General features: G+C 43.7%; 1 protein-coding gene across 2 annotated transcripts in view; it reads left to right on the top strand.

Moving 5' to 3' along the window:
* The window catches only part of slc6a11b (solute carrier family 6 member 11b), a 213,659-nt gene extending 192,887 nt beyond the window's left edge, over positions 1-20,772 (top strand). For both annotated transcript variants that reach the window (XM_068051852.1, XM_068051853.1), the window contains 4 exons: positions 11,324-11,426; positions 15,597-15,697; positions 17,525-17,695; positions 19,659-20,772. In XM_068051852.1, the coding sequence (XP_067907953.1) occupies positions 11,324-11,426; positions 15,597-15,697; positions 17,525-17,695; positions 19,659-19,817 (534 nt within the window). In that variant the 3' untranslated portion in view covers positions 19,818-20,772. The remainder of the gene's footprint in view (positions 1-11,323; positions 11,427-15,596; positions 15,698-17,524; positions 17,696-19,658) is intronic.
* Positions 20,773-21,028: the final 256 nt, after the last annotated feature.

The following is a 21,028-nucleotide window of genomic DNA, read 5'->3' as shown; positions in this document are numbered from 1 at the left end:
CAATGTGGATCTGAGATGGAGATTGAAATCACAGAATGAGGAGTCACTCAGTGCAGAGGCTTCAAGGATGAAACCTGGAAGGCTGTCTTCGTGAGAAGCTCAGAGTGGGGCATGGAGAGGGCAGTGTCGTGATAGACAATGGGGATTTTAAAGGAGAGGCAAGAAGGGTGAACAAGGTGGGGTGCTCAAAGGTGGTGAAGGTACCAGAGGATTAGAGAGAGAGAGAGAGACTCAGTTGTGATGTCGTGAGTGGGCCACACTGCCACCACTGCACTTTTGGCAGGGCAGGTGGCGGAAACTAGAGCCAGGTGATGATAGGAACGTAGGAACAGGAGTAGGCCATTCAGCCCCTTGAGCCTGTCCTGCATTCAATGAGATCATGGCTGATCCGCGGCCTAACTCCATATACCTGCCTTTGGCCCATATCCCGTAATATCTTCGCTTAACAAAAATCTATCTCAGATTTAAAATTAACAACTGTTCTAGCTTCAACTGCTGTTTGTGGGAGCGAGTTCCAAACCTCTACCACCCTTTGCGTCAAGAAGTGCTTCCTAACATCTCTCCTGAACGGTCTGGTCCTAATTTTTAGACTATGCCCCCTAGTTTTAGAATCTCCAACCAGTGGAAATAGTTTATCTTTATCTAGCCTGTTTGTTCCTGTTAATATCTTGAAGACTTCAATCAGATCACCCCTTAACCTTCTGAATTCTAGTGAAGACAGGCCTAATTTGTGCAATCTCTCCTCATAACTTAACCCCTGTAGTCCATGTATCATTCTTGTAAACCTACGTTGCACTCCCTCCAAGGCCAATATATCCTTCCTAAGGTGTGGTGCCCAGAACTGCTCACAGTACTCCAAGTGGGGTCTAACCAGGGTTTTGTACAGCTGCAGCATAACCTCTGTGTCTTTATACTCCAATTCTCTAGATATAAAGGCTAGCATTCCATTAGCCTTTTTGATTATTTTCTGCACTTGCTCGTGGCATTTTAAAGATCTGTGCACCTGAACCCCCCAAGTCTCTTTGGACATCCACTGTACTTAACCTCTTCCCATTTAGAAAGTACCCTGCTCTATCCTTTTTTGGTCCAAAATGGATAATCTCACACTTGCCCGCATTGAAATCCATCTGCCCCAGTTTTGCCCACTCATCTAGTCTGTCAATATCTCTTTGCAATTTTAAGCTATCATCTAGACTGTCTACAATGCCCCCTAACTTTGAATCATCAGCAAAGATGTTTCCATACGGGACAGTGTCACCATCCGTGAGCCAAGTTTCAGTCAAAACCAGAATGTCAATGCATTCATCTATATTAAGGTCATGGATGATGAGGGCTCTGTTTGCAAGGAGGACTTTGGTGAGATTAACCCCCAGTGGGTATGCTGGGCATGAAGGTGGTGAGAAATAAGCATGGCAATGTTGCTAATAAGGAGGCAGCAAAGGGAAACTCAATGGGCTCTTTGGAGAATGCCAAGAAAAGCACAGAGGGTGGATATGGGCTTATTCAAGTGTGATTCAAGCCTGGGATGGGGCAGGAGAGCAGAAAGGCAAAGAAGTAAACTGGGAAGATCTGTTAATGGACCAAATGACTGAAGAACAGTGGAGAATATTTAAAGAAACATTTAACGAAATACAGAGCGAGTATATACCCCTGAGAGGAAAAAGCTCCACTTCACAGAAAAAACAGCATGGACAACTAAAGAGATTAGGGATAGCATAAAACAAAAAGAAATGGCTTAAAAAAAATGCAAAATGCAGCACAGATCCGGCTGAATGGGATTGATACCATGACCAGCAAAGGGTCACAAAGCAGCTTATAAGAGCTACTAAAAGAGATTATGAAAGGAAACTTGCAAGGGACATCAAAATCAATAAGAAGAAATTTTATAGTTACATAAAGGGAAAACGGGTGGTCAAGAGCAATGTAGGCCCACTAAAAGCTGAAACTGGAGATATTGTCATTGATAATGGGGAAATGGTAGACATGTCGAACAATTACTTTGCCTCAGTATTTACATTTGAAAAGGAGGATAATTTGCCAGAAGTCCCGAAAAAATTAATAGCTGATAGGGGACAGGGACTTAATACAATTGACGTAAGTAAATCATCAGTAACAAGGAAATTAATGGAACTAAAGAGTGAGAAATCCCCAGGACCTGACGGTTTCCATCCAAGGGTGTTAAAGGAAGTAGGGGAGCACATTGTAGATGACCTAACTATAGTCTTTCAGAGTTCCCTAGATTCAGGAGTGGTCCCTCTGGATTGAAAAGTTGCACATGTCACTCCACTTTTTAAGAAGGGTGAAAGGGGGAGCCAAGGAAATTACAGACCAATTATCCTGACATCTGTGGTGGGCAAGTTGCTGGAGTCTATAATCAAGGATAGGGTGACTGAACACATAGGAAAAATTTCAGTTAATCTGGGACAGCCAGCATGGATTCATGACGGGAAGGTCATGCCTGACAAATCTCATTGAATTTTTTGAACAGGTGACTAATGTAGTGGACAGGGGATTGTCCATTTATTTATTTATAAGTGTTATTTATATGGACTTACAGAAGGCATCTGATAAAGTCCCACATAAGAGACTGTTAACTAAGGTAGAAGCCCATGGAGTTGAGGGAAAATTATTGACATGGTTAGAAAGTTGGTTGAGTGGTAGGCGACAGACAGTGGGGATAATGGGTAAGTACTCCGATTGGCAGGATGTAACTAGTGGTGTCCCGCAGGAATCTGTGTTGGGGCCTCAATTATTCACATTATTCATTAATGACTTGGATGATGACTTTGTAAGTCATATATCCAAATTTGCTGATGATACAAAGTTAGGCGGCATTGTAGACAATCTAGATGATAGCATAAAATTGCAAAGAGATATTGACAGACTAGGTGAGTGGGAAAAACTGTGGCAGATGGAGTTAAATGCGGGCAAGTGTGAGGTTATCCATTTTGGACCAAAAAAGGATAGAGCAGGGTACTTTCTAAATGGGAAGAGGTTAAGTACAGTGGATGTCCAAAGAGACTGGGGGGTTCAGGTGCATAGATCTTTAAAATGCCACGAGCAAGTGCAGAAAATAATCAAGAAGACTAATGGAATGCTAGCCTTTCTATCCAGAGGATTGGAGTATAAAGACACAGGTTATGCTGCAGCTGTACAAAACCCTGGTTAGACCCCACTTGGAGTACTGTGAGCAGTTCTGGGCACCACACCTCAGGAAGGATATATTGGCCTTGGAGGGAGTGCAACGTAGGTTTACAAGAATGATACATGGACTACAGGGAGGGGTTAAATTATGAGGAGAGATTACACAAATTAGGCCTGCTTTCACTAGAATTTAGAAGGTTAAGGGGTGATCTGATTGAAGTCTTCAAGATATCAACAGGAAAAGATAGGCTAGATAAAGATAAACTATTTCCACTGGTTGGAGATTCTAAAACTAGGGGGCATAGTCTAAAAATTAGGACCAGACCGTTCAGGAGAGATGTTAGGAAGCACTTCTTGACACAAAGGGTGGTAGAGGTTTGGAACTCGCTCCCACAAACAGCAGTTGAAGCTAGAACAGTTGGTAATTTTAAATCTGAGATAGATAGATTTTTGTTAAGCAAGATATTAAGGGATATGGGCCAAAGGCAGGTATATGGAGTTAGGCCGCGGATCAGCCATGATCTCATTGAATGGCGGGACAGGCTCGAGGGGCTGAATGGCCTACTCTTGTTCCTATCTTCCTATGTAAGTAGTGATGGTTTGGGCTATGGATTTGGGGGAGCAAAGTTCCTGAGAGGGGACACATAAAAAGTAGCATGACTGAGTGACTGGAATGGGATAAGCAAGAAAGATGGGCCCGAGTGAAGGGAAAGAAAAAGAGATATACAAGTAATGAGGCTATATCCAGCACATCAGCCAAATTCAGCAAATGGACAAAAAGGGATTTCAAATTACATAGTTATGACAATGATCAGGAGAGAGGTGGCTTAGTCATAAACAGAGGATAGGGAAGAGATAGTTCAACATTAGCCTAGGAGGAGTGGAGAGTTGTCCAGGAGCCAGCAGAGTTTAATGCAGGGGACAAGAAGAGGTGGCCTCATATTAACAGAGCGCACCAGCAGATCAAGTAGATCACTGAAGGAGTGAGGAACAGTGGGAGTGGAACAGCAGGACCAAGATCAGGGATTTAATGGAAAGTGTCAGATAAAATCCATTGGATCAGTTCAGATAAAGGAACCGGTCTAGGAAATAGCTGTAGGGAGGTGAGGAGCACAAAAGATAAGGAAAACAGTGCTCATGGTTGGAATCCTAGGTAACATGGCAAGCAAACATTAGCTTTTTGGACTGAGTGTATGCAAAAACAAGGATCAAATCATGCTTCTTTTCAAAGAAACTGGACCATTGGCATGACAAAATTTGAACTGAAACAAATTCAATTAATTAAATTTGAAAAGCAATGAAGTTAATTATATTCTGAAATCTGATGGGCAGATCTTAATGGGCTTGAGTTTACCCGTTCTAATCTGCTTAAACTGGGTGATTTTAACTGACATTTTTATTGAATGTGTATAAAATGTTATTTATAGTGTCATGTAGGCCCCACTTGCCAAGAATGAGGCATATTAATTTCGCCACATGGACATTAAATTTCAAATTGTTGCTTGGAAGAAGAGAAGGCCTGTTACAAGGATTGCCAAACCTTGGCTGGAAAAAAACATTTACATACTAACAAACATTGAAGGCAGGGAAGCGCATTCCATTTCCTGCTAAGATGATACAATACACAGAGCCAAGACATGGTCAGACCAGTTAGTCACATGAATAACCTGCTTGGCAACCTGGGGGTTTCTGAATTGTACAGATTAAACTGACAGCCTGCAGAAAGCAGAATGCTCCTGGACTGAATAAGACCTCTTGTCTGTCTGTCTGCTCCCATCTCTTTCTCACAAGCCTCTAAATCCACTGAAGACACATGAACCCCAAGAGAGAAAAGTCTCCTACAGCGAACAAAGTTTAAGAAGAATACTGAGCCCCAACAAAAAGCAAGATCTACCTACAATCAAGGACTCTACAGTGAGCTCGAAGAACCGTAACAACAACTCTTCAGATATTGCCTCACACTTTTCCACTTTATTTTTCTTCTTCTTCTGCTCTTTTCTGTCTCTATTTGCATGTTCTTTCTTTTGGGCCTCCTTATCTCGAGAGACAATGGATACGCGCCTGGAGGTGGTCAGTGGTTTGTGAAGCAGCGCCTGGAGTGGCTATAAAGGCCAATTCTGGAGTGACAGGCTCTTCCACAGGTGCTGCAGAGAAATTTGTTTGTTGGGGCTGTTGCACAGTTGGCTCTCCCCTTGCGCCTCTGTCTTTTTTCCTGCCAACTACTAAGTCTCTTCGACTCGCCACAATTTAGCCCTGTCTTTATGGCTGCCCGCCAGCTCTGGCGAATGCTGGCAACTGACTCCCACGACTTGTGATCAATGTCACACGATTTCATGTCGCGTTTGCAGACGTCTTTATAACGGAGACATGGACGGCCGGTGGGTCTGATACCAGTGGCGAGCTCGCTGTACAATGTGTCTTTGGGGATCCTGCCATCTTCCATGCGGCTCACATGGCCAAGCCATCTCAAGCGCCGCTGACTCAGTAGTGTGTATAAGCTGGGGATGTTGGCCGCTTTAAGGACTTCTGTGTTGGAGATATAGTCCTGCCACCTGATGCCAAGTATTCTCCGAAGGCAGCGAAGATGGAATGAATTGAGACGTCGCTCTTGGCTGGCATACGTTGTCCAGGCCTCGCTGCCGTAGAGCAAGGTACTGAGGACACAGGCCTGATACACTCGGACTTTTGTGTTCCGTGTCAGTGCGCCATTTTCCCACACTCTTTTGGCCAGTCTGAACATAGCAGTGGAAGCCTTACCCATGCGCTTGTTGATTTCTGCATCTAGAGACAGGTTACTGGTGATAGTTGAGCCTAGGTAGGTGAACTCTTGAACCACTTCCAGAGCGTGGTCGCCAATATTGATGGATGGAGCATTTCTGACATCCTGCCCCATGATGTTCGTTTTCTTGAGGCTGATGGTTAGGCCAAATTCATTGCAGGCAGACGCAAACCTGTCGATGAGACTCTGCAGGCATTCTTCAGTGTGAGATGTTAAAGCAGCATCGTCAGCAAAGAGGAGTTCTCTGATGAGGACTTTCCGTACTTTGGACTTCGCTCTTAGACGGGCAAGGTTGAACAACCTGCCCCCTGATCTTGTGTGGAGGAAAATTCCTTCTTCAGAGGATTTGAACGCATGTGAAAGCAGCAGGGAGAAGAAAATCCCAAAAAGTGTGGGTGCGAGAACACAGCCCTGTTTCACACCACTCAGGATAGGAAAGGGCTCTGATGAGGAGCCACCATGTTGAATTGTGCCTTTCATATTGTCATGGAATGAGGTGATGATACTTAGTAGCTTTGGTGGACATCCGATCTTTTCTAGTAGTCTGAAGAGACCACGTCTGCTGACGAGGTCAAAGGCTTTGGTGAGATCAATGAAAGCAATGTAGAGGGGCATCTGTTGTTCACGGCATTTCTCCTGTATCTGACGAAGGGAGAACAGCATGTCAATAGTCGATCTCTCTGCACGAAAGCCACACTGTGCCTCAGGGTAGACGCGCTCGGCCAGCTTCTGGAGCCTGTTCAGAGCGACTCGAGCAAAGACTTTCCCCACTATGCTGAGCAGGGAGATTCCACGGTAGTTGTTGCAGTCACCGCGGTCACCTTTGTTTTTATAGAGGGTGATGATGTTGGCATCGCGCATGTCCTGGGGTACTGCTCCCTCGTCCCAGCTCAGGCATAGCAGTTCATGTAGTGCTGAGAGTATAGCAGGCTTGGCACTCTTGATTATTTCAGGGGTAATGCTGTCCTTCCCAGGGGCTTTTCCGCTGGCTAGGGAATCAATGGCATCACTGAGTTCCGATTTGGTTGGCTGTATGTCCAGCTCATCCATGACTGGTAGAGGCTGGGCTGCATTGAGGGCAGTCTCAGTGACAGCATTCTCCCTGGAGTACAGTTCTAGGTAGTGCTCAACCCAGCGGTCCATCTGTTTGCGTTGGTCAGTGATTATGTCCCCCGATTTAGATTTGAGGGGGGTGATCTTCTTGATGGTTGGCCCAAGAGCTCTCTTCATGCCATCATACATTCCTCTGATGTTTCCGGTGTCTGAGGCCAGCTGAATATGACTGCATAGGTGTTGCCAGTAGTCGTTTGCGCAATGCCTAGCTGTTCTTTGTGCAGTACTTCTGGCTGCTTTAAGTGCTGCGGATGTTAAATCGCTGGGGGCTTTCTTGTAGTTCAAAAGTGCAATGCGCTTAGCGGCTATGACAGGTTCCAGCTCTTCATTATGAGATTGAAACCAGTCTGCATTTCTCTTCGCACTTTTGCCGTAGGTGGTCAAAGCTGACTCATAGATGGCGTCTCTGATGTGGGCCCACTTGGTCTCAGCATCCCCTGTGGGAGTGTTTTGAAGGGCTGTTACAAGTGAATTTAGAAATTTTTGTAACAGCTGTGGGTGAGAAATTCTGCTCGTGTTGATGCGCGGGTGGCCCTTCTGCTTGGAATGATGCAACTTCTTTGGTCTGAGTCTAACCTTGCTGCACACCAGGGAGTGGTCGGTGTCGCAGTCCGCACTGTGGAAGCTGCGTGTGATTTGAACACTGTTTAAGGCGGCTCGCCTTGTGACAATGAGGTCTAGCTGGTGCCAACGACGTGATCTTGGGTGCCTCCATGAAACCTGGTGACAGGGTTTAGTGTGAAAGAACGAGTTGGTGATGCAGAGGTTATGATAGGTACACAACTCAAGCAGTCTCTGCCCGTTCTCATTCATCCTTCCAACGCCATAGCGCCCAAGGCAGGAGGGCCATGAGTCATGGTCGGCCCCAACCCTGGCATTAAAGTCCCCCAGCAGGAATAGGTGTTCGGTGTTGGGGATGCTGCTAATGATGTTATGGAGTTGTTCATAGAACTGGTCTTTAGCTTCAGGTGCGGAACAGAGTGTTGGAGCATAGATGCTGAGTAGGTGTACTGGACCAGAGGTGGTGAGCAGTCGGATGGACAGTATGCGTTCCGAGCCATTTGAGGGAGGCTCTATCATGCTGAGCAAGGAGTTTCTGATGGCGAAGCCCACTCCATGCTGTCTTGGTTCTTCAGGATCCCTGCCCTGCCAGAAGAAGGTGTAGTCTTGCTCTGCTAGAGAGCCACTCGCGGGGAGGCGAGTCTCCTGAAGTGCTGCAATGTCCACATTGAGTCTACTGAGCTCGTTGTTAATGATGGCGGTCTTCCGAGAATCGTTGATTTGTGTAAGGTCTTCCGACAGGCCAGGACACATAGTTCTGACGTTCCAGCTTGCAAAGCGAAGGGCTGGTACCTTCTTTCCTTTTTTCATGTTGTTTGGTGTATTGCATATGCATGCTAGCGTGGGTGCATCGTGTAGCCGTAGGCGTGAACCAAATTAGAGTTTAAGTTTAATAAATTTCAACTTTTCTTCTTTAAACCTAAGAAAGCCTGTTTGTGCTGGTTTCTTTGCCTTATAATTGGAAAGTAGTGAACAAGGATTCACCCAGGGGGAGCTAAAAACATAGGGTGTTTAAAAATTAAACCCTGTTACAGTAAGACAAGGCTGAGAGGGAACCCAACATCTCTTTCTAACCTGGTCGTAACAATAGCAATAAAATAATAATTCAGCTGCCAGTTGAATTTGGGCTAGCTCAAAACTGGGTCCTTAAAACAATTTCTTTGGCTTATATAAAGTACAAACTATTTTGTTTCACATAATGGCAATAAAGTATTTTAAAGTATATATTTAGGAAAATTGAAACAATAACTAAATTGGTGTCTGATAATAGATGTTGTTATTTTTTTTAAAAAACATAGTTTGGCTTGCAATTGAGCATCTAGTGGATGCAGGGAGCAATGCCTGCACCAGGATGGATAGGCCCAAGGCACACAAGATCTTGGGCATAGGTCCTGATTTCATTGAGTGACGAGCTCCAGACACCTTACAGGTGTCCCCAAGCTGTTTTCCAGCAAAGATGAATCCAAGATTGGACTGCTGCAAAACCAGCAGCAGCGCTCAGGTGAGTCTTAAAGGGGAATAGGAAGTGTGAGGGGAAGGGGATGGGGGTGCTGGTGGGGGGAATGGATTAGGACAATCAGGTTGGGAGCATGGAAAACCCAGTAGGAGAGTAGTAGTGGCTGGAAGGGGCTGGGTAGCAGTGTTCGGGAAGGGTGGGTAGTGGTAGAGGACAGGATTGGGGAGGACAGAGACTGCAATCGTGGGGGGTGCGGTCGGGGTAGCAGTGGCTGGCAGTGGACTGCGTGGTTTGAATATAGAATGGGATGGAGCCTCCTTCTCCTCCTGGCTCCACATTCAGGTAAGTATATTTTAAACACAAACCTTGTTACTTGTGGCCTGCAGCAGTCCTTTTAAGGACTGTCTGTTAGGCCACGGGTAGACCTGATTTTCCTAAACACAGCCAGTATGGCATCAATAGCGTTTGGGACAACCCAATATTGCAGAGAGGGCTGCAAACAGGTGTTAGACCCCTTATTTGAATAAGCAATGGACTTACCGCCTGTTCAGGTGCAGCCCTGGGCGTCAAATATTTTGCCTACACCAGCATGGAGGATGACACAATTCTAGCCCATAATGAGTGTCCGCTTCTTGCCTGAAGTTGTTAAGTGCCTGAACAACAGGCACTGTGAGGCCTATATGTTTACCGAGTGACCTTGTCATGCAGAAGTACTTGCCTGAATCCTGTGTTGTGCAGTGAAGTCCCAGTGGAGACAGTCTATTTACTTAAATTTGTATACTTATTATATATTCTTGTTCTATATAACATTCAATCCAAAGTTTATTTCTATTACATTCTGTTCTTTTAAGTTTATAATAAGTTTAGGTTTATAATACAGGAAACAATTTGCTGACTGTACTCCCATTATTCAAAAGAAAATGTTATAAACAAGTCTATTCTTGATAATTCACAGTTAAAATATTCCATTAAACAACTCCAAATTAAGAGGAGTAGGCTGCATGAACAAGCTATAATTAGTTTAATCATATTCTAAGTTATTCTTTATTCAAAAATGTTCTAAAGAAATTACTTGTTCTACTACAGAATACATTATACTCTACTCTTAAATAGATTCTCCCTGGAAGGGCTACCACAGGAAAAAAAAAGTAATACTTTGTCAGTGACACTGAATGCATGTCTCTTGGGCTGCATTGTGTTCCAAGGGTCACCGTAGGATTGGATGCTACAGAGGTGTCTGTTTCCTCCACGAGTGGCTAAGTGGATATGACAAGGGACAGGAGCAGTTTAAAAAGTAAGCTAACCAAATAAAATAGCCAGCCTTAAAAGTAAACATACTGAATTACTGGGGGTCACATACATCTCACTATTGCCCTGTTTTTCAGTGTGAACAGGGAGATATTGAGGAAAACAGAAGGGCCGATTTTGGCCTTGTTATTGCCCCATTTTTTTAATGGGATCGTGGCAATATTAAGATGAAAATCACTGCGTAGTACTTACCATTCAGTTACCACTAACATCCTGCCCATCACAATTTTGGAACAGGCCAGGAAATAGACATCCTGCATCCTCGCCTGGAACAGGCAGGAGCCTCGTTAATTTACATACATCAGGGTCCTATGAGGTACATTGGACCCCGATGCAAATTTAATGTCCCAGTGGACAGCGGGTGGGCTGCCTAAGCCCCCACTAGGTGGAATTCAGTGTGGAGTGGTCTAACCATTGGTCCTTAAAGGGACTGCTGGAATCTGCACCCAAGTCACTCCAGGTAAGTTCTTTTACGATTTTCTTGTGGGGCCAGATGGGGCACAAATGCACTGGGACCTTAGCATTCTTATTTAAATGAGGCCTGACCACCAAAATCACTCGGGGCTGCTGCTAAGATCGTTGATCCACTGACCGCCTACCTGATCTGTGCCCGAAATAAAAATCGACCTGACCCCATCAGCTCTTCTGATTATAATAACTTGGAAATTGTGAAATCATGAGAGTTTATACGTAAGAGTACATTTCCTCAGATTCTGATTAATTTTTCATTTCTACAGTAAGATCAATCTTTTGAACTGACCATTCTTGTATTGATGCAGATCTATTGGTTTGCAGTTGACTGCTGTTTTTTTAAAATGATGTTTGTTTAGATAACAATCAACTTAAAATATTTTCAGAGAGAGAAATATGTATAGTAGCGCAATTATTAAATGTGCAATGGCAAAACTATGTAACCATTTTCTGGAAAATGAAATACTAAACTGTTTTCTTTTTCTTGGAAGGGAGGAATGTACGTTTTCCAGCTGTTCGATGCATATGCTTCGAGTGGCATGTGTCTTCTGTTTGTGGCCATTTTCGAGTGCATTTGTATAGGCTGGGCCTATGGTATGTATTTCACAACACATTTTATATTTACTCATTTCCAATAGTTTAGTGCTTAGTCCATGAATTATTGAAAGCTGAGATGAGTTAAGATAAAACTGAGCCGCTACTGGAGGGTGTGTGCATGTCATTCATTGGATTGAATATTTCTGGTTATGTGAAAGAATAATAATATTTGGTATCTATGTCTGCCATACATCAATGGAAAAGTAGGAGGTCCCATAATTGGACATAGAGGAGTCGGAATTGAATAAGATAAATATTTCATTCATATATACTCCTTTCCAAAGCTTAGTGGATTGTTTTGAAAATAATAGTGTAGGTACATATGAAATACATTATAAAACAATGAACTCCTTCTGGAAATTAGTTCCCTTAGCTTGATCATAGACTTGTCTGAAATTAGTTTGTATTACATTCCTTGTAACATATAATGATATGACATTCATATTATAGGACAAAAGTGCATATACAATACTTGAGTTGTGGGTGGGTATATTGGTAACAGCAAAGCTTTTGTAAAAACAGAATTTATGCCATCAAAAGCTTAGTATTGAATGTTAATTTGCAATGCCACATTTGTTAACATCCGTATATAAAGCCTGCAATAATATGTATAATCATGCTTCTACTTCTGGCATAATTGCATATTTTCTTAAACTTGGAAAGAAAGACAAAAACTTTATCAGAAGATGTTTACAATTGAGCTAAGGAGACTGCCATACTAGTGAAACTGTAAATGGCACTGTTGCAAAGCGACCTGGGCCAGAATTTTACACATCTCCACCCCCTGGGAGCGGGCTGGGAGCTTGGGGGCATAAAATCGTGGTAGACAGGAGGCATCGTTCCAGTTGCTAATTTACTAGCGGTGGGGGAGGTGGCAAACAGCCAACCCACCTTAGGCCAATTGAGGCACTTAAGTGACCAATTAATTATATTATATTACCAGCGGCAGACGGGCACTTAAGCACCAGAGGAGGCCGCCCTGTAGTACTTGGCAGCCTCCCTGCGGGCTTGGGGGCCCTCCTGATTTGGAACCCTGGGCGGAATTTTACGCCCCCTCCCCCTCCACCACCCCCCACAGGAGCGGGCTGGGGGCAGGGAGGGAGTGTAAAATTGAGTGGGAAGCTGGGGGGAGCGGGTGCCATGACCAACTCCTTCCCGCCCCCGCTACAATTTTACAAGGAGCATCAGTGGTGAGAAATGGCCCGCCCACCCCAGGCCGATCAAGGCCCTTAAGTGGACAATTAACTGGCACTTAAGGGCCTCCTTCCGATGCCGCTGTTATTTTACCCACGGCGGGCAAGTGGGTGGGTCAGGCCACCAATACACCGCCAGGTAAAACCGCCCCTGAAGCCCCAACCCCCTCCACTGAAAGAAAGTTTCACCTCCTCCCCCAACCGACCCCTCTTTTGCCTCGCTGGAGCCCGGCTGATTGTCCCCGGCAAGGCCCCATAAACCTACCTGTCTTCCGGGGCTGGCGTCCCTCTTGCAGCTGTGATTGGGTTGCAGTTCCAGCAGTGGCCACCACTTCCTGTCTCAGAGAGGTAGAAATCCAGCACAAGGCCAATTAAAGGCCTGGCGAGTGTAAAATCCTAGCATGGCTCCCCAGGCCTGTTGGAGGCAGGCTCATCCCTGACTTTTTGACTGGTGGGCGGGGCCTCCTGCCCTACATAAAATTCCAGCCCCTGTGTCCCACGGAGTGTCCCCCCAACGGCCCAAGGTGCCCTTGCTGGAACATCTTCCGCCGCTCTCTTGATCGAACCCCCTGCCTCGCCGGGGCCCTGCCAAATATCCCCGGTGAGGCCCAATCCCCACTTACCTTTTCTAGTGCCTCTTCAATTGTTTTTGGTCCTGGCTGGGTGCAGTCCCAGTAATGACCACCACTCCCCAGTGAAGCTGCTGGGACTGAAGAGCTGCCGGCCCTCTGATTGGCCAGTAGCTCGTGGAGGGGGGACTTCCTGCCTCAGAGGGGTGGAAGTCCCGACTGTGACCAATTAAAGATCTGGACCACGTAAAATTGCAGCATGGCTTCCAGGCCTAGCAGAGGCAGGTTTGCCTCTGACTTTTTAGCTGGTGGGCAGGGCCACTGCCACAATGTAACATTCCAGCCCTTTTCTAGCCCTTTTAGTGTACATGAGAGAAAAGAGAGACGTGTCTTTTGTGATAATGGCCTGGAATTTGCAGTTGGAATGATGGCGTAACTGTCCGAGTTCACCGCCATTACTCTGTGAAACTGACAGTAACTTCTGGTGCCTGCACATGTGCAGTTAAACGTGAAAATTCAGAAGTTGCCCTCTGTGATTCCCCAGTCCTCCACAGGGTGCGCTGTTGAAGTGCTCGCAGATCGAAACCAATTAGAAATCAATGAATTGACTTGAATTTCCACTGTTTGTGCTATTAGTCACACTGCACAAAGCCTTGAAAAAGTTATGCCTTGTCGAATGAGGTGCAGCTTGGTTAATAACAGCAAACTCTGTCATAATTACTGCTGAACAACCTGTCCGACCATGAAAAATGAATTTTATATTTGTGGAATGTCAGATTTCTGCATTGCATGATAAAAATCCCATAGTCAGCCAAGAGCGACGTCTCAATTCATTCCATCTTCGCTGCCTCCGGAGAATACTTGGCATCAGGTGGCAGGACCGTATCTCCAACACAGAAGTCCTCGAGGCGGCCAACATCCCCAGCTTATACACACTACTGAGTCAGCGGCGCTTGAGATGGCTTGGCCATGTGAGCCGCATGGAAGATGGCAGGATCCCCAAAGACACATTGTACAGCGAGCTCGCCACTGGTATCAGACCCACCGGCCGTCCATGTCTCCGCTTTAAAGACGTCTGCAAACGCGACATGAAGTCCTGTGACATTGATCACAAGTCGTGGGAGTCAGTTGCCAGCGTTCACCAGAGCTGGCGGGCAGCCATAAAGGCAGGGCTAAAGTGTGGCGAGTCGAAGAGACTTAGCAGTTGGCAGGAAAAAAGACAGAGGCGTAAGGGGAGAGCCAACTGTGTAACAGCCCCGACAAACAAATTTTTCTGCAGCACCTGTGGAAGAGCCCGTCACTCTAGAATTGGCCTTTATAGCCACTCCAGGCGCTGCTCCACACACCGCTGACCACCTCCAGGCGCTTACCCATTGTCTCTCGAGATAAGGAGGCCAAAGAAAGAAGGTTATTAAAATAATAAAAAAGTAAAGTTTGTTTATGATATTTCAGCTTCTATGTCAATCTGATGTGTATGTTCTAATCGTTATTTCACTTTCAATAAGATTATAAAAAGTGAATGATAAAACCTACTTGTTACTTCCTGGTTTGCTGTCTGTGAGAATTCTTCAGTGATTGCTTAGCCTGCTTGATGATATTACTGATGCTGAACACCAGAAATCCCCTATCACTGGTTCCAGAATGAAATCCACACCACAGACATCACTAGATCTTTGTGGGTAGCCTTCTTTGAGGTCAGCGATGAGTGACCTCACTTCACTGCTGACCACAAAATCTGGAATATTACATCTGGAAGAGGGACAGAACGGAAGTCTTCCAAGTTTTCAAATCACAGACTTTTAAAAATTGTTTTGTTAAATTGCAGCTATTCCTGCTCGAAGGAAATTCACATTTCCTTAGAAATATAGGTCTGACCATTTTAGTTAAAGAGCCTATTTACAGATTCACTGTAAGGCATTATTATTTTCTTTAGCAAGTCTCTCTGCATAGCTCATGAGTGATGAATTTATGAATAAATTACAGCTGGCCAGTAACGCAATGGAGATAAGATAAAATAAGTATTTCATGGGGAAGATATTGGATATTTTATACCTCTGGCTTGCTCTGTTCTTTGGGTTTCAGACATATATATATCTGTGCAGCTAAATTAAGAAAAAAAAAATCAGGCCGTGTCATTAATCCACAGTCTCCTTCATGCAAATGTCTCTTGAGCTCTGTATAACAGACTGGTGTAATATCTTGATTTCTGTGAAATAAACTATTTCCACAGTATGCCAGCCCATACAAGTGCAAGAAAAATTGCAAACCAGATATGTTACCCTATCAGGTCAGGTGATAATGATTGTAAAATACTGCAGTAATATTAAATCATGCAGATAATGACACAGCCTTTCTTATGTATGGTGTGATACTTGATATTCTCCTAATCGCTGTCATGTTCATAGGAAGTAATCGGTTCTATGACAACATTGAAGACATGATTGGGTACAGACCATGGTTTCTGATTAAATGGTGCTGGATGTTCATCACTCCTGGTATATGTTCAGTAAGTTCCTAAACTTTTACTGTACCTTTTGTCAACTGCTTTCATTTTACATTCAGTTAAGAAAAATATTAATCATGTGAATTGGCTTCAATATTAAATATTTTGAAATATCATTGTACTTTGCATCCCTTAATTATTTGTAATAATGTACATATTTGTTTTTAATTTGTTCCCCAATATTTAATTTGCAGTCTTCAGTTTACTTCTGTACCCAAAGCAATTATGCTTCTTTTGTAATCCTTTTATTTGTTTATAAATGCATTCACTTAAGCATGTGTGTATGTTTTAAAATTATGTACTTATCTCTTAACAGCATAAATGTGATTGTTACTTTTTTATTACTAAAACATACGTCCACTGAATTTCTTTTTTTTTTAAATGGAAAGGAAGAGAGAAAGCTGATGCAAAACACTGTGGATGTTGGAATTCTGTAATAAAAAGCAGAAAATATTGAAAAATACTTAGGTCATGTAGCATCTGCAGAGAGAGGAACAGAGTTAATGGGCTGAAATTTCCCAGGCCCGCGGTCGGTGACTTTGGAGGTGGGAGCACGAGGAAATTTGGAAAGATGCATGTCAGGCCAGCTTCCCAACGTGTTCTGACCTCCGAGTGCTTTTCCCAGAGACAGATTAGAGCATTCAACGGCAACCCGCCCAGCAGCGGATGATAATGTACCACTTCTCTTTTCCAGGCCACAAGAGATTTTCCCGAAAGTGCATGGGCCCTCCACTGTGTCAGGAGCCCAAAAATGGATCAGAGGTGGATTTGCAGTGGGTGGTCCAAACTGTGACTCATTTGAGGGTTTAATTTATTGTCCGGCAGTAATTCACAAGGGAGATCAATCCCCAGGCAGCGGGCATTCCCTTGTAGCCATTACTTGGAGACTGATGTCTCACTAATGCTGACCTGTTGCAATGGCAGCTGCTTCTCTCCCACTAAAGGTGCCTTCATGGTGCCACTGCCACTCCTGCTGATGGCCAGGGATCACCTACATTATGAAGGCGGCCTGCAGCCTGACCCACAAACCACGCTGATTGGACCTCCTGACCCTGGAACCCAGCTGCCATCCCTAAATGGACGGGGCTCCTGGAGGCAGCTTCTTAATTGGCTGCCTCTGGGAAAATTGCGTCCATCAACCAGCCATGGCAATTTCTGGGTTCCCAACCCAGAATTCATCCCAACATCAGGATTGAGTACACATGGGGAAATTCAGCCCAGTGTTTCAGGTTGATAGGATATGAGACCAGTATGTGCAAAATACAACTCTCAGCCAGCAAGAGCCAAATGAAAATTGAAAATCTGTTTAACAGAATGCATGTGCAGTGGTCCATTCCTGAAGAGTAAATTTTGAACATACACTTTCTCAAATTATTATAAGAAACACTTCACAAAGCTGGTGTGACAGTGAGCTGGAGTCATACTCCATGTGGTGACATGCCTAAGCAATGGGCAATAATTTTCCCAAGGGTGTCTAATATTGCTGCAATGTGGAGTCAGATCAGAACCTGACACCAGAGTTACACTAGTGTTACACTAGAGCAAAGTACTGCGGAAATTTGAAATAAAACAGAAAATGCTGGAAATAGCAGGAGAGTGAAACAGAGCTAACATTTCATGTCAGTTGCCCTTCGTCAGTTCTGATGAATGGGCACCAGCCTGAAGCATTAACCGGTGTTATACTGTTACTTTTGCAAAACTGTTTTGCAGTGGTGTGCACGGTAGTAAGTGAAATATTTGGGAAGCAAATTTAAAACATTTTGCATGAGCACATTAGAATATCTGAAGCAAACATTTATCTTAACTGTTACTGAATCTTTTTTCTTTCAGGCGATTTTCATTTTCTTCATTGTGAAATATAAACCACTTAAGTATAACAACATATACACCTATCCAGACTGGGGCTATGCGCTAGGGTGGGCCCTGGCTCTTTCTTCCATGATTTGCATACCTCTGGGATTTATCCTCAAACTATGGAACGCTGAAGGAACCTTTTTAGAGGTAATTACAAGCAGATATTTCAACACTATCAGTTTGATTTTATTTTTCTCAATCCACTAAGTGTCGTTTGGTACGAACCGTCTGCTTTTCCTTGCCAAGTAGTCAACCAGTTAATTTGGTAATTAGTTATCACCTTTGAGAATGTTATTCTTGAATTATAATAATTAGAATACTTTTACATTCCAAGTCAAAAACCCTGGTGATGGGTATAGCAACTTAAACCTGATATCCTGTTCATTCCACACACCCTTTGCAATGGCTGTCTAAAGTAGTATTATTGTGACATTTATGTCTTTAAAAAATTATTATTACTTTTACTAATGCCTCTGGTGTAGAAACATAGAAACATACTTGTATAATAAGAAAGCACTACTTTCAAGCTAGCTATATGGCACCAGACTAGGGAAAGAGGCAGCTAACATTCTCACACATGCAGACATTAAATGAGGATAAGATCATCCTTGGCTGTACTACACTTTATAGTTAAATCTTACTTCTCTGTCCTTTGCTGTGCTTAGTGGCACACAAGGCAACCCATTTCTTCCACTGATTTACTACCAGCAGATTGTGCTCTGGGTTGTTTTTCTAGCAAAGCCCCTTTTTGCAGGGATATGTCCGAGAGTCATAGAGCTGAATTTTATTAGCCCTCTGATGTTGGGGGTTGTGGCGGGGGGGGGGGGGCCTGGAAAATTCTTGCGGGAGAGGGCTGTCATGGCCCCCGACGGCGAGAAGGCCCCGCCGCATTTTACTGGCGGCGGCGAGGCCTTGGTGTGGCCTCCCTGCCGTTCAGCAGCGGGACCTTCATTTTAATATTAAAATTAATTAAAACACATGCAAATAAGCTTACCTTGTCCTGACGGCTATCCCATGCCAATATTCCGGCTGCTGGCCGGAGCTCCTGTGCCTTCGGAACTCCATTCAGAGTTCCAAGGCATGACACTGGTGGGAAGGGGGGGGAAGGAGTAAAATTATCAGGGCGGGGCAGTGGGGAAGAGTATTTCCATTGGCTGAGGGGATGGTGGGAAGGGATTAAAGGGCAAAGATTATAAAGTTTGGGGGTGAAAGGGCGGTACCAGAAAAAAATAGTTTTTCGGGGAGGAGAGGGAAATATAGTGTTTGATTATTTTGGGGGGGCGGGGGTGGAAGAGGTGCTTTGATGTTCAATTGACTGTTTTTATTGAAAGTAAAGGTGCTGTGCTCTTTCAAAATTTAAATTGCTGGTAAAGGTTTGAAGCTGATTAAAAATGGTGCCAGACACCATTGCCGGGGACAGAGTGGCGGACCCCTCTCAGTCATCAGGGTGGCCATTCTGCCCCCTCTATTTAAATGAACCCCCGTGCAAATTATAGCAGGGGCTCATCAGCAGCCGCTCCGTGCAGGCGAACAGCCAACTTCAAAATGTGTCACCGTGATTTGCAGCACATTACTAAAATTCAGGCCATGGAGTCACATACGGCACAGAAGGAGGCCATTAGGCCCTTCGAGTTATTGCCGGCTCTTCACGGAGCTAAACTGTCAATCCCACTCAATCCCTGGCTCAATTCCTGTAGTCCTGCAAGTATATTTATCTCAGGTGTCTATCCAACTTCCTCTTGAAGTCATTGAACTTCTTCGCTTCCATCACCCTTGTGGGCAGCGAGTCAATTAGCCTGACTCACAACCCCTACCAGAAAACCATCTAGATACGATGGATGGGGGTGATGGGGCAGTCCGCTCCCATTGAACATCCTGCAGGATGTCAACCCAGAACTCTACACTCCACTCACTGGAACTAACGCTAAAATAGTCCACCAAGGTTTACTGTCTAGTCTCACATATTAAAACTGGTTGTTTAATAAGCACTAGGTGGAACCATACACTGACATCATTCCTCACCTTCAAAAAAAGGAAGAGAAAGTGATCAGGTAAATAATCCGATCCTAAATTGCATTTTTTTAAATCCTTGTTCTTGTTACAATTTCAGAGAATTAAGAAGCTTACAACACCCAGTCCAGACTTGCGAAGAAGAGGAATGGGATTATCTAGTATGGACACATGCTGCAGCACAATTAATGACTGTGATGGCAAACTTAAAAGTGATGGACGCATTCCTACTATCACAGAAAAAGAGACGCACTTTTGAGCAAATTCCCTGGTCTCTTTTGTAAAAAAAAACAAGAAAGCAAAATGACATCACTTAATTATAGAGGCCTGCTTGTTTTGCACAAACTTTATTAACATGTTAATTCAAAATTAAGCATTCTATACTTGTTAAAAAAGAGACTTTTTAATGATTGTATAAGTAACTGATCTATAGTACTTGATATTAGTGAGCTCATGTAATAATGTGACACTGGTAAATGTTTTATAAAAATTCTAGTGTGGAATCAATGTATAATGTGTTGTAAAACTTTTATACTTGGATCTCTTTTTCATTATGGGAAGGCACTGTGTTTAATGGACATTTTTGCTCAACTGTAAGTACGAAAAAGGCCATTCCAAGTCATACTGCATGTTTGTGGAGTCATTATTTTTGATCCTCCTACCTATATTCATGTAGGTAGGTACAACAAAGGTCTCTGATGTTACAGAGGCAAATTAAATGCGATACTTCAGTTGTCACTTCTGAATCATTTTTGATGGAATTTGTTATTTAAAAGCTTTTAAATTTACAATTTTCTATAGATATGACTTTCATCACTTGTATATTTTCCCTAACTAAAGTCCCATAAACATACATATTTGATTGGTGTGGTCCAAAATATTATGGTACTAAAGTGCGCTGCTTGTAAATGTCAGTTATTGATACTGAATAACCCACTACTTATATTTTTTACAATTTTTCAACTTTCCTGCTGGTATTTGTTATTTTCTTAGACAAATATTCAAGAAATTGTGGGGGGAAAATTGGTTCTTTTTAGTTTCTGTAAAGATTTTTGGTACATAGTTATGCTAAGTAATCTTCCCTTTTTAAAAGAATTTGCAGTATTAGGTGTGGTGCCAAGTTTTTTCACACACTGGAGAGTTTTGTGGCACAAGATTTTATCGTCTGCTTACTTATCATTTTTAAAGATAAATAAAGTTATCAATTTACCTCACTGCTGCTCACTTTTTTGTGGAACCGATGAACAGCCCGGAGCGATGGAACAGAAATATATCACTGTATGTATTGACTGAGGTCAATGGGAATCAGGAGGAAAACTCTCCACTGGCTGGAGTCATACCTAGGGCTAAGGAAGATGGTTGTAGTTGTTGGAGGTCAATCATCTGAGCTCCAGGACATCACTGCAGGAGTTCCTCAGGGTAGTGTCCTAGGCCCAACCATCTTCAGCTGCTTCATCAATGACCTTCCTT

The sequence above is a fragment of the Heterodontus francisci genome, chromosome 19, assembly GCF_036365525.1.
Source record: "Heterodontus francisci isolate sHetFra1 chromosome 19, sHetFra1.hap1, whole genome shotgun sequence".
NCBI lineage: Eukaryota > Metazoa > Chordata > Chondrichthyes > Heterodontiformes > Heterodontidae > Heterodontus > Heterodontus francisci.
This window is presented reverse-complemented; position numbering and strand designations above follow the sequence as displayed.